Below are 13,471 nucleotides of genomic sequence, written 5' to 3'. Positions count from 1 at the left end.
AATGAAGAAAACGTGCAAACAAAAATCTAAACGCACAAAGCATATTTAAAATCATAAGATAAAATATTCGTGGTTCCATCAGAAGTACATGCTTGACTGAATATGTCAAATTTATTAGGGACCTGCTAATTCAGATCTGTTTTCCAGCATTCCTTAAAATGTCCCCAGATCACTTCAGAAGTGTCCTGTAAATCCTATATTTTACGCAGACAATGCACTGATTTCACTCCTGAATCTCATTTCTAATTGGTTCGACTGACGGCGTTACGACACCGTTTTCGTTTCCAACAATCCCAAAATGAATCGGAGAACGGCACCAGCGTCTCCTACCTCCACATTCTGCGCTCTCCGTCCATTTGTTGGAAGCGACGTATAAAATCCCCCTTTACTTTCCTCAGGAGCGTCAGTCAACGCGTGCGCGCGCGCGCGCTCGAGCGAGGTGTCAATCAAAGCGGCGGCTTCCCTTTCATCTCTACAGTCAGTCAGAGATCAGGGGGAGGAGTACAGCACTACACTCTCTCCAAGCCCAACATTACTCTCAGTCTCTGCTGAGCGCATTTCTGAAGAGGGACACCTTTTTACCCAAGAAACCAAACGGGAATGACACACAGCATCTGAACTCCGGCACTTTTTTTTTTTTTTTTTTTTTTTTTTTTTGAGTCGGGCTTTTTAAACAGCCAAAGCGGTCCTGCGTTCAACTCACGCGTCTAACTTTTTCGTCTGAGAACGCCACGGGAGTCGTGCTTTAACTTTTAAAACACGTCGCGTTTGGATCCTCGCGCGCGGCCGTAGACCAAACACTCGCGCGCGTGTTTGGAGTGCGCCCGGGCTGAAATTATACGGGGTTTTCTCGTCCAGCGCCTTCGCTTTCCGGGCGTTTGTAGGGTGAGGAGGACTTTCAATCACCCGAGAAATGCCGCAGTTGTCAGGTGGAGGAGGCGGCGGGGACCCGGAGCTCTGCGCCACCGATGAAATGATCCCGTTCAAAGACGAGGGAGACCCGCAGAAGGAGCAGATCTTCGCGGAGATCAGCCACTCCGAGGAGGAGGGAGACTTAGCGGAGATCAAGTCATCTCTGGTCAACGAGACAGAGATCAGTCCCAACAGTAACAGTCACGACGTGAGTACGCCTCGAACGCAGGTTGAAGGTCCCGTAGCATCCCCGTCAAACTTCACGTGTCCGGTTGTTGGGAAGTTGGGATTTGTTTTCAGATTGAGGAGTCGTGTTGATATTTTAACCTCCGTTCTGTGAACGTGTGTGTGTGTGTGTGTGTGTGTGTGTGAGCGTGGTTTAAATGGCAGAGCTGCACGTGTTAAAGTCAACAAACTCGTTTTAACACAGTCATTATTTTTAAGCGAAAAAAGGACTAGAAAGAACCACCGGAAACGGTCAGTATTGGCTTTAATCATCACAGAAATTATGTGTTTTGATAATTTTATGAGTTCGGGAACCGTAGGCTATTTACCCAACCGGTTATTAAAAATGTTTTGTTTGTTTTAAAAACCCACAGTCGTTATTTGATTGTCAGAGATGGCGGTGTTAATCAAATAGCTTTAATTTGTTTTACTAATCACAAATAAAACGTTCGCTTTTAAATGGATTTTATTTGAAATCTGCGTGAGATTACATTTATTTGGTTTATTCTAAAAATCACGTTAAACGGTTATCAAAAATAAAGTTAAAATAATGATGCAATGCTGCTACCCCTACTACTAATAACATTACATTATATTGTTTTTATTATTATTGCATTTTTTAAAAAATGTTTAATAATTTATTACAGTCTGTCAGATAATGGGTGCAATATGCACATATTTTAATATTTCTGAAACAGTTTATTATGCCTCTTATTGGTTTATTGTGATTTATTCTACAAATAACCAGTAAACTGAAACTTGCTTTTAAATTTTTTTAAATAATTATTAATATAAATTTTTAATATATATCAAAAAAAATGAGCACACCCAGTTTATGGTGGCGACAGTGTAATTTTTCTGTTCCTGTACAGGTTAAATTACACATCTTAATTTCACGCAAAGTAAAAAGTAAACAATTATTTCATTCAATTTTATTTCTCAATTTTGTGAAGCAGCTGTCATATTCGTGTGCTGGTGTAAATGCGCAGGTTTATATTTTTGTGTTTCTCTGATCGTGTGCTTTTATCCATTTCTGCTTGGTCGTGTGCATCAAGTAAATTGAACTAAAGAATAATAAGATGCTTTGCTTTTATTAATGAAATATATTTCCTCCTGGCGTCAACAGCATGCGGGGTTACAGCTCGACATGAGAAAGAACAAACTGATGGGCTGAATGTTAATTGGGAAAGCAGCGCAGATCTCTCACTCTGCTGGAAGGCACCCAGAGGGAGCTGAACTCCAAATGGAGTTTATTTCCCGGCAGTTCTGATTCATAATGCGTAGTGCACGAGAATAGTAGCGAAGCCTTTCTTTTTCCTTCCTCAAGATACCGCGTTTGTGGTCGGTGTCCACAGCAGAGGGAAAACGAGTTAATCGATGTATCAAAAAAATTCAAGTTATCTTTTCCTTACGGATGCCTCATGCTAAAAATATGACACGACGTGCCTTATTTTGTCAGCTTTGGTTTTAGGGTTGAGCAAATTGCTCTTGAGAAAGCAGGGGTGCTGAAAAAAAAAACCAAAGCAATGATATCGCACGTTAGATATTAAGTTGTTAATATCTCTCTCCTACATTTTTGAACAGGCAGCTAGACAGTCCCAAATAACACCAGACTCTTATCATGAGAAGCACAGGGACCATCCGGACGATGGTAAGTCATATGGCTTGGGAAAAATGTGTAATATTATAAAATCCTTTTATTTGGTGTCATTTTTTTGTTAACCGCATGCTTTACAAAATCATATTTTTATTCGCTTATATAAAAGCATACACTTGTATATATATATATATATATATATATATATATATATATATATATATATATATATATATATATATATATATATATATATATATTACAGTTCTAAATATGCCTGCAATTCTTTAGATTTGTTCTTTTAATGAATTGGTCCTGAGGGCTTTGTGAAGGGAATTTCTCGGCCCACAGTCTGTTTGGTGTCGACACGTAATGACACGTGCCAGGAAGTGCCCCATCTTCCTCTGACACGCTGGCCTCCAAACACACCGTCTGAGACGCTATTGTCAAGAGCAGCATGTTGCTGTGACGGCCCGGAGTTCATTTGATCTCTGTTTGCACCCGGGTCTTTTTTTTTTTTTTTTTTTTTTTACGCCGGGCAGGGCGCTGGGGTCACAGTGAAGTGACTTGATTGTCTCTCGCCCCTTTGTTCTCTGCTTGCTGTGAATTAGGATGCAAATGTTCAGCTAAACACTTCACCGGCCTCTAAACATCTCCCCCCCCCATTACATATAACACTAGGAACTGCTTGGTTTCCTGTTCAGCTTGCATATTAAAAAAAAAAAAAAAAAAGTGAAATTTGTCCACGAAGTTCATTTTGATTTATTTTATTGGCGCTTGAGGCTATGTTAAATATTAGTGAACAAACTTCACGTTTAAGTCGTATTCATTCGAGCTGTTTTATTTCGTTCTCTCTAACAGGCAAGCATCAAGACATGTACAGCAAAGGCCACCCGTACCCCAGTTACCCAGGATACATCATGATGACCAATATGAACAATGAACCCTACATGAACAACGGCTCTCTCTCGCCTCCCATTCCCAGAGCGGTGAGTGTTTTCCAGCGCTGTTTTCGCTGTCCAACACTGACATTTTTCACTTCATCTTTCCTCGTCGTAGCGTGCAGCTCGGGGTTGCGATGTTCGTTTCTGATTGGCGGCGTGTCTGCGTCTAATGCTGTGACCCATATCTGCTCGTACTATCTATAGTTTTTAGTGTGGCCGATTAAACGGATTGCATTTTCAACACACTTACGCGTAAATGCATAGAAGTTACAGACGTTTGCCATCTCGATTATTATATAAAACAACCGCTGATGGAAAGAGGGGTGGGGGCTAAAAAAAAAAAAAGATGGTGGATACGCTAGCAGCTGTCCACCCTAATCCTGTTTGGTAGTTTTTGTGTGGTTAAGACTCCCTGTTTGGCAGTTGACTGGTGCCTGGAAGAGACGGCCGCTGCAGGCAGTCTGTGAGCCCGATGAGAGACAGGGCTTTCTCCGCTGAGCTCATCTCATCCATTGTTTGCACAGCTCTGAATTCAGCTCCTTTATCAGTCTGCGGCCGTGCGATTATAGTTCGGTTTTCGCCGCCGTAGCGATGGACGCCAAACAGAAGATGATGCTGCAGTTGACCTGTAGTTGCTCTAAGCCTTTGGGATAAATGGTTCTGACTTTAACGTTTTTATTGTTTAGCTTTTTTTTAAGGCAGTTTTGCTTGAGCATATGCATCGTTACACAACAAGATGTGGTTTAGTAGCGTGTTGGCAATTGGGTCAGCAGTGTACATCTGTGGGAAATTTTGTGATTTAAAGGCTTCGCTTAGGAGGTACAAAAAGCTGGGGTTTTTTTTAATACTGGTGCAAAGATTTTTGCAGAGGGGTTGCAGAATCATTTGCAGCTTACTCAAAATTTTATTTTATTTATTTATTTATTTATTTTTACTCCGTGCAATAAAATCCCAATCATGCCAGATCCATTTCCTCAACCTCCTCCGCCTGTTGTCTCTCTCTCTCTCTCTCCTTTGCGGTGGCTCAAATATTCGGACACAGTATCTCCAAGGTCTGGGATCGGTTTTCAGCGAGATCAAAGGCATCTTCTTTCCCCCCTTGCTCCCCCTTCATTCCCCTGAAGTTTGGATTGATTTCCATTGGCCATGGCATTCCAGTGCCTGAACTCCCACCCAGTCATGAATTTTGTGGTGGTCAGCAGATTTTTTTTTTTTTTTTGGGGGGGGTTGCTGCTACCTGGTGAAGCTCCAGCCAACACGGGTACAGTGTTCTCCAGCACCCCCAGCGGTTGTGGATATTGGCATCGTGGTGCTTGCTTAGCGATCCATGAAAGCTTTACATGTTGCTCTAATCTGATGGACGACATCTGGAAATGGCATCCAGTGCTCCTTTGAGATGACTAACTTGGGGTCAGCAGATAATGTTTCCAGGTAAACACCGGGGCTGCATTGTCTCTGGTGCCTGTAGCTTTGAAGTTGTAATATTTTAACATTCGTATGAAATGGCGAATTGGGAATTAAGACAACCTAGGCATTTCCTCCTTTTGAAATGATTTCCCTCGCGCCGGGACGTTTCATGTAGTTCCGCTTATCTCTGCCCCTTTTAATCAGTTGGAGAGAAGAATGGGGTGATGGGGTCCTGGATTTCATTGAATTGTATAATCTGTTCCCCATCCCCTCTCTTTCATTTCTTCTTCTTCTTAAATTGGATTATTTAAAGTTCAAGCACAAAGTTTCATCTCAGGAAAAGTGTCTGAGATGTTACGTGTTCGACCTGTGACCCGTAAATTAGTTAAAATGTCCTCTGAATGTGCTGATCTGAAGACTTTTTCCACATCTTGCGTGGTAAAAAATAAATATCGATAAAGGTGGTGAGTGGTGTACTCGCGTGAAGAGTAATCAAATATTTGTGGTAGTTAAGCGAAAACCAAATTTACCTAGGTATAATAGACAGCGCTTTCAATGACAAGCAAGCTTAATGCAGTATAGTGATTTGTGTACGGCAAATTTTGGTTTTAACATTATTTAGTATATTTGTTTATCAAGTTGTTATCAGCAGATTTGACTTACTCGACAAAGAATACGAAGCCATCAACAAAGAATACAAATACAATTTTTGTTTCTCATATGCATATAAGAGAATATTCTCAAAAAGAGTTAAATGTAAAATGTTAAAAACGATTTGCATGCGTGGACAGTGGGTTAATTTATCATTTAAGCAAACATGTTATCATAAAGTCTATTTTGATAGTTAGTTTGCTCTCCATATCGACGGACCTCTACTGTAATACATCTGCTGGTGGAGCAGCTTCGGTTCTTGTGCCGTTTTCCTCCCCCATCCTGATTGGCTTCTGGCAGTGGAGCTTGGGAAGAACCGACCCAAGATACACACTCACACTCGGCCTGCTTTGATGTGGGATGTGACGGATATCTCCGCATGGACATGCCGTGGAATCACAAACCCCCCCAAACCCTGGCTTTACCTAAAGAGATTTCACACAGCTGGATCTTCAACTCTCAGCCTGTCCCTTTCTGCACCATTCATAGAAACTACAGTTCCCAGCAGCCCTCGTGTGTGGTTTTCCACACAACGTTTAAGGAGCGCATTTGTATGGCGTTTTAAGTTTTCGGTGTTGCATCAAAATATGCATTTCTAAACTCACCCATATGCCTCTTTAAACAAGTACGGTATCGTCTTTTGACGAAGGCAAGCAGAGCGCGCCGCCCCCACACATGGGTGATAAAGGGCAAACAAGTAGCCATATCATCTGCTGAGCAGGTCTGAACACCAGAGTGGCCTAGACCTCGCAGATTTCGGCAACCCACAGACCCTTTGAAGTGCACTGGTACAGACCCAGGGTTTTTGAACAGAGGGCCATTGATACTGTGTTTACATCGGCCGGTTACCACAGCTATATTGAATCCATGTGTCGGATGTACAAAGCAAAAAGCTGGCAGTGTTATTAGGTGACTTCTGAAAGATTTGCTTCCAACCCTTTTCAACCTCTGAAATATTACTGTCAAGCGACCCACTGAAATTTGTTAATCGTAGTAGAAGATTCCAAAAACGAATTGCTTGTGTGTGTGTGTGTGTATTCGAGTAGCGCAGCTTTGTTTATTTATCCAAGTTCTGCTAGCTCGTCCCATTTGCCTATATCTCCTGTTTTTGTTACTGCATCCATCAGACGTGACGTACCAACACAATTCGTTCTAGGCAATGTCAGGTTTGTTAGACAACCTTAAATATGCTGCGAATTATTGCTTCGGTTTTGAACAATGAGTGTTTTTCTTGACCTCTTAATTCCCAGCTATTATGCAAATCAGCGGCAGCACCTGTTGATGGTGCTGAGGACGCACGCAAGTGAAGTGCACCGTTGTGTTTTGTCTTTGCACCACAGTTGTCATCACTTTTCCTGCATGTTATGTCTCCAGGCCCGGCTGTGACCTCCGTCACCCTCCAGAGGCCTTTTTAAGCCTCGCTTTATTTTGACAACAGTAGCTGACGCTCTCGTCCCAGTCTTACTCGTTTTCCTTTTGCACTTATTTATTGATGTTTTTCATTTAATGCGTGTCGCTTCGATTCGCGTATTCTCATTCTCTGTGTCTTTTTTTGAAGCTCGTTCGGTCTCGGATGACCACGGATCCCCTTGTTTTTCTCAATTTACAATTGTTCGTTTGAGAAGCGACATTCGATGCGTGTCAGTAACCCTCTTCTATCAAATCACGCTAGCTGTATAACTGCTGGAGATTGCGTGGTATCGGTGGTTTTTGCGCTGCGGAGGCATGTAGAAACACGAGTGTCTCGTCAAACAGTCGTCATCTCAAGAGAAATCCGTCAGTGACAGTGATTGAAACTGCACCGTTTGCATGCATGCATGCGTCTCTGAACTTCATTTGCGCTGCTTTTTACTGATCAATAGAGGCTCTGTGCCACTAGGTTCACTTTTTTTCATATTTTTCTGAAGCTCATTATTTTTTTTTCCTCTTTTTTTTTTGCCGGGCTGTTTGTGTGTGTGTGTGTGGGGGGGGAAGGAGCTTCACATGCTCCGTGGATCAGACACCACTGAAATATTCATGCTCCCTGGTGTAGGAGTTTGGTAAAGGGTTTCTCTGAGTTACAGTACAAAAGATGGCTTGCCACCAGGCTTTATTAGCGAGGCTGTTTAATGGATGTATGGATGCAGCCCCTTTCTCGCATGCAATCGCTCCCTCTCTTTGTGCTGCACATCAAACCATCCCTCTGCCTCCGATTTCTCCGACTATTTCTATTTCTCACAGTCAGTCAGTCAACTCGCATTCGCGGGACGAGAGGGGAGGGCTTTGCTATCAGCTCTTTTTGTGTGGTCTCGGCCATAAAAAAACACCCTGTTCTTTGAATGTGAAAAGAGCCTGTCTTTAATTTTTGGGAAACTCATAAAAGTTTGTCGCTCCTTTCATATCTGCCGCAGAATTGAAAACAAATGCTTCCTTTTTTCACCCGTCTTTGAACTGGCCAATTATGGAGTTGTGAAAATAAAAATCACCCCGTCAATCTCTCTTGCTCCCTCTCCTCCTTTTTTTTACTCCTTTCTTTTCCAGCTTTTTCTTTTTAACTCTGCTCTCTTTGATTTCTCTCCTTCGCTCTCTTGTTTTTGTCTTTTTTTTTTTTTTCTGTCTTCCCTTCTCACTCGTTTGTGTCGAAGGTGTGCGTGCGTGTGTGTGTGTTGGGGGGGGATCAGTGATGTCAAAGTCAAAACCGAGAGCATTAAGAAAACTGGCGAAATGCAATCCAGCTGCAATCCGACATGACGCTGGAAAAAGGGGGCTGTGGAGCAGAGAGCTGCGGCGTATTCCCAGGGCGCACAACTGCTCGCGGCCTTGGCTTTGATCTCTTCAAAGCCTTCTGCCTCCTACTAGATGAAGAGTCTTGGCTTCGTTTCGTGAGCGCTGGAAAGAGAGAGAGAGAGAGAAAAGGGGAGGGTGAGCGAGGGATGGTGTGGGGAATTAGAGGGGGTTGTTGTGCATAGAAACGGATGAGGATTGGGGGGAGATGGGGAACATAGGAAAGAAGTGACAAAGATTCACTGAAAGAGGGCGGCAGGAAGTTAAAGGTGTCCTTTTGCCCTATTCGGGCCAAAACCAATCAGATTGTGGGAGTAATTACATGTAATTCAGCACAGGTCTCAGAGGGTTTTGTTACCTGAGGGAGTCTGACCCAAGAAACGAAGCCCAGGCTGGGGGGGGGGAGAGAAAGGGAGGGAGGAAGGGAGGTGTTGAAAAGCAGGCTGCCCTGTTGCCGTCCAGCAGAGCAGAAAATGGGAGCACAATGCAGTGATTACCCTTGCAGATGTCCCCATATTTATGTCGGCGATGTTTTGGTGGTGTGGGCGGTGGGATTGTTACAGAGCTAACGAGGCCCTGCTTTTGTAGTGGAGCGTGTGCCCGCTTGTGCCCCCTCCGCAACCCCAGCACGCCCGCCCCAAACCTCCAGGCTTTCCCACATTAGACTGTAACGGGGCAGCTATCCCGCCCCTGGAGGTGTCCAATTTGTGCAAAATACACACTTACTTGAGATGTTGATGGCAACATAAACACATTATCCTATGGGTGGAGCTTTTCAGCGGCCAATAGAGAGGGGCGTCCCATAGCCAGTGAGATTGCAGTATATAGGCTACATTACATTATTTTAATAATGACAAATGAGGTTCGCGCAAAATGGCTAAAATAAAATTTTATCTCAATTTATAACTGAAAAGTGACATTTTATAATGTTTTCTATTCATCAAAGAATCCTGAAAAAAAAAAAAATTGCAGTGGTTTTCATAATATTATATAAAAGGCCATTTTCAGCATTGATAATAAGATGTTCTTGAGCAGCAAATCAGCATGTCTGAATGATTTCTGAGGGATCATATGATACTGAAGACTTGAGTAAAGACCTTAATAAATCAGCTTCGCATCACAGTAATAAATGACTGTTATTTTAAATGCATTAACAAAACAAAAAAACAATATTGCAGCTTAAAATCAAATAAATGCATTCCTAAGGATAAAAAATGTTCTATAGATGCTGAATATATACTATATAATACTCTATTCTTTTTGTTTTCCCAATGTTTATATGTTTGGTCATGCTAAGATCAGTTTACGTAAACCATTACCAGTGCCCCTCATGGCTGACTATTATTAATAAGGTTCATCAGACAAATTGACTGCTCTGTCCCTTTGATCTGATCTTTCATCTCTGAGTCTGGCCTTCTGCATTACTGTCCCTGATCTCCACAGACCTGCATTGTGATGTGTCTCTCTCTCTCTCTCTCTCTCTCTCTCTCTCTCTCTCTCTCTCTCTCTCTCTCTCTCTCTGTCTCTCTGTCTCTGTCTCTGTCTCTCTCTCTGTCTCTCTCTCTCTCTCTCTCTCTCTCTCTCTCTCTCTCTCTCTCTCTCTCTCTCTCTCTCTCTCTCTCTCTCTCTCTCTCTCTCTCTCTCTCTCCTCTCTCTCTCTCTCTCTCTCTCTCTCTCTCTCTCTCTGTCTCTCTGTCTCTCTCTCTGTGTCTCTCTCTCTCTCTCTCTCTCTCTCTCTCTCTCTCTCTCTCTCTCTCTCTCTCTCTCTCTCTCTCTCTCTCTCTCTCTCTCTCTCTCTCTAATTGATTTGAACCCGTGTGGAGTGTTCATTTGTCACTGAAGGGCCCTTCACAAACGTATAGAGCCTCCGATACGAGATTGCGTGTCCAAACACAGTCTTTTTTAGCGATTTTGTTGTATGATATGATCTCTTTTTCTCATCCTCGTTCTGGGTGCGGATGCAAGACCTGAGATGAGTAGCACTTTGTTTACTTTCCTCAGTTGTTTGATGCTGGATGATGAAACCTATAAAAATACTCCGCAAGACTGCATTTGCTCGTCTTTGCCTTTGTGCCTCATACCAACTTCTCTCAACCGCTAGTTATTAACAGCATCCGTGCCTCCCAAAGGATGTGCATAGGTAATAATAAAATTCAATTTACAGCTTAGTACGAGACTGTACGCTGTGCTGACGCTGGGTCTGGCGATGCTAACAGTGAAACGCGACTGGACCCACTTGACTGAGATTCTTCTTTTTTTGATCTAAAGCCTTTTGTTTAAATGCTTAATATTATTTTGGTACATGGATGTCTAGCTGATGTAAAATACTTTTTGGGAAGTTGTCAACCTGAAATATATTTTTGTTAATGTTCATGGAATTTGTTTGATTACTTACGCAATATAAAATGATCCAGTGGATGCAAAAAGTGATTTTAAAAACAGTGAAACTTCAAAAGAATAGGTTAGAGGCTAATGGACCTAAGGTTGACTCAAAATATTGATTAAATAATATTGACTACAGAAGTGTTATTTGATGGTTTCGATGACTTTATTATGAAATGTACAGTGTTTGAACTTTTGACTGGTATATATGATGGACTGGCTGTGTGTAGAATTATAAAGAGATGGAAGCAATGGATGCATTGGTGAGCAATGATGGGAATAATGGCGTTATTTTTCCCATAACAATAATCAAACAAAATACAGTTTTCCCCGTTACAGCGTTATTTTCCAGTTCATCTGAATGGACGCATTATTATATAATAAAAATTACTACGATGATTTTATTGGCAAGGTATCCATAGATTTCCATAGAGTTGATAATATTTATAATATTAAATTTCATAGGTGTCTCTCACATTGTCCCACAGAAAGATATAAATAGTGTAAGTAATTGTACAATGTTTTATAACAATAATTTATTCCATTTAGTGTGCAGCTCATTAATTTAACATATTTAATATTGGGGACATCCAAGTTGACACATTTAATTATTATTTTTTTTAAGTAATATAACAGTTTATCTGGTAATTAGTTACTATTTGTGAGAAGTTACGACTACTAATGACTTTAAGTAATGTTCCTTGTGAAATATCTATAATAGCTACAAATCATAAGTTGCAACTTACTATTGCTAGTCAGTTGAATAACAGGATGGTGTCAGGTTTAGCAGACAACTGTAAACGTCCAAATGGATAGTTCACCCAAAAATGGAAAATTCTGCCTCCATGTCCGTCCAAACCTGCAAGACCTTTGTTCATCTTTAGAACAACCCAAGAGCTTTCTGCCCATGCGTAGACAACAACTCAACTGACAAGTTCAAGACCCGGAAAGGTAGAAAGGACATCATTAAAATAATGACTTTATTCAACAATTTCTTCTCTTCCATTACTCATCGGTATGCATTTATAAGAGTATCACAACACTACCTTTCTTGGTCTTGAACTTATCATTCAGTCAGAAAGCTTGCAGACTTCATCAGAAATTTCTTAATATGTATTCCGAAGATGAATGAAGGTCTTGCAGGTTTGAAACGACATGGAGGTGAGTAATTAATGACAAAATATTCATATTCGTGAGAACCATCCCTTTAATGCATTTATTTACTTGATTTTTTTTTTTTTTTTTTTCACTTTAAGTAAACCAGCACAAATCTAAATATAATCTGATTGGCTGTGGTTTGTGAAGGAGATTCGGGACTTTGTAGTTTTTGGAAAGCTCCATCTAAGAAGCATCTGTCTCATACGTTATTGGTATAATTCATATTCCAGCAGAATACTCTAGATAGGTTTGCAGAGATTTACACCTGGCCTTTGATCAATATTTAGGCATCTAAATGGCATACATCCATGGAAAATGGTGCTCAGGCTGCTTATGCATTATGGATTTAGTTTGCAATTATTAGTTATTTTGAGGATTAAAGATGGTTTTTCAGCTTGATCTGTATCTACGCGCCCCTGATCTGATGTTACGAACTCATTCTGAGATTGAACATTTAATTCGAAACTTTTAGGATATCCGGCGCCTTCATTTCACTTTTTTATCTGTTATGCAACGTACAATGCACCCAATCCCGACCCAAGGGTTAGGCTAATTTTAGGAATCTTTATCAAACAAAAGGCGGTTTTCTTTTGGTCAGACTTGGACCCGTTCCCTCTCCTATCCCATTATCTCGGCGTTAAATCACAGAGAGTCAGGAAAACAAAGACCTCGTGCACGTTTACATACTCCTCCACCGCGTCTCGCCTTGTTTGCTCACAGCCCATGTTTTGTTTGCTTTAGACGGGACAATAGTCACAAAAGTAGTCCTTCAAAAGTATCGAATGAGGGGGGAGGTGCCCGTCCTGCGTGTGAGCCGACTTTCAAGAGCTGGTTGAAGTGCTCCTCAGTCATGCGTGGGTTGGGAGAAGTCATTTGTTCTCCGGGGATTATTGTGCGAGCGTGTGTGTGTGTGTGTGTGCGCTCTCAGACTCAGGGTTTTCACTGGTTGATGCTAAATTGAAAAGCAGTTGTGTTGAGGTTAACTAGCTAATTCCCTAACAATGTGGGGAGGCCACATTTATATGAGAGGTTTGTGCGTAATGCGGTATTGTCCTACCTACAAGCAAAACAGTGCGACAAAGGCTTGACGTGATAAAAGAGTGAAGATGTAGGACTGTTACAACTGATCCCTCTGCTTTATTGAGACGCATTCAGTCTTAAATCTGTCAGAACAGGTTCTGAGATATGTTTACTTTATCTTTGAAAACTGCGCAAATAATGGCAACGGAGACATTTTCTCTGGAAATAACTGATTTTTAAAAAAATTATTATTAGTGTTCGGAAACCGTTGTTCCTCAAATCACACTTAATCATTAATAATCATTAAACTGATATATTATAACCTCCTTTAATGCATGTTTATGTTTAGAGACTTCAGTATGCTATGACCCAGATCACTGTAGCAAAAGCACAAAGCAATGTGCTAAAACGC

At 41.4% G+C, this 13,471-nt stretch overlaps 1 protein-coding gene across 2 annotated transcripts in view; it reads left to right on the top strand.

The window, feature by feature from the left end:
- Positions 1-395: 395 nt before the first annotated feature.
- Positions 396-13,471, top strand: part of lef1 (lymphoid enhancer-binding factor 1) — a 38,735-nt gene continuing 25,659 nt past the window's right edge. For both annotated transcript variants that reach the window (XM_043251003.1, XM_043251014.1), the window contains exons 1-3: positions 396-1,120; positions 2,722-2,788; positions 3,596-3,723. In XM_043251003.1, coding sequence (XP_043106938.1) covers positions 914-1,120; positions 2,722-2,788; positions 3,596-3,723 — 402 coding nt within the window. In that variant the 5' untranslated portion in view covers positions 396-913. The remainder of the gene's footprint in view (positions 1,121-2,721; positions 2,789-3,595; positions 3,724-13,471) is intronic.

The sequence above is a fragment of the Puntigrus tetrazona genome, chromosome 1 (assembly GCF_018831695.1).
Source record: "Puntigrus tetrazona isolate hp1 chromosome 1, ASM1883169v1, whole genome shotgun sequence".
Lineage (NCBI taxonomy): Eukaryota > Metazoa > Chordata > Actinopteri > Cypriniformes > Cyprinidae > Puntigrus > Puntigrus tetrazona.
Note: the sequence above shows the minus strand (reverse complement) of the source record. Positions and strands in the feature narration are given on the sequence as shown.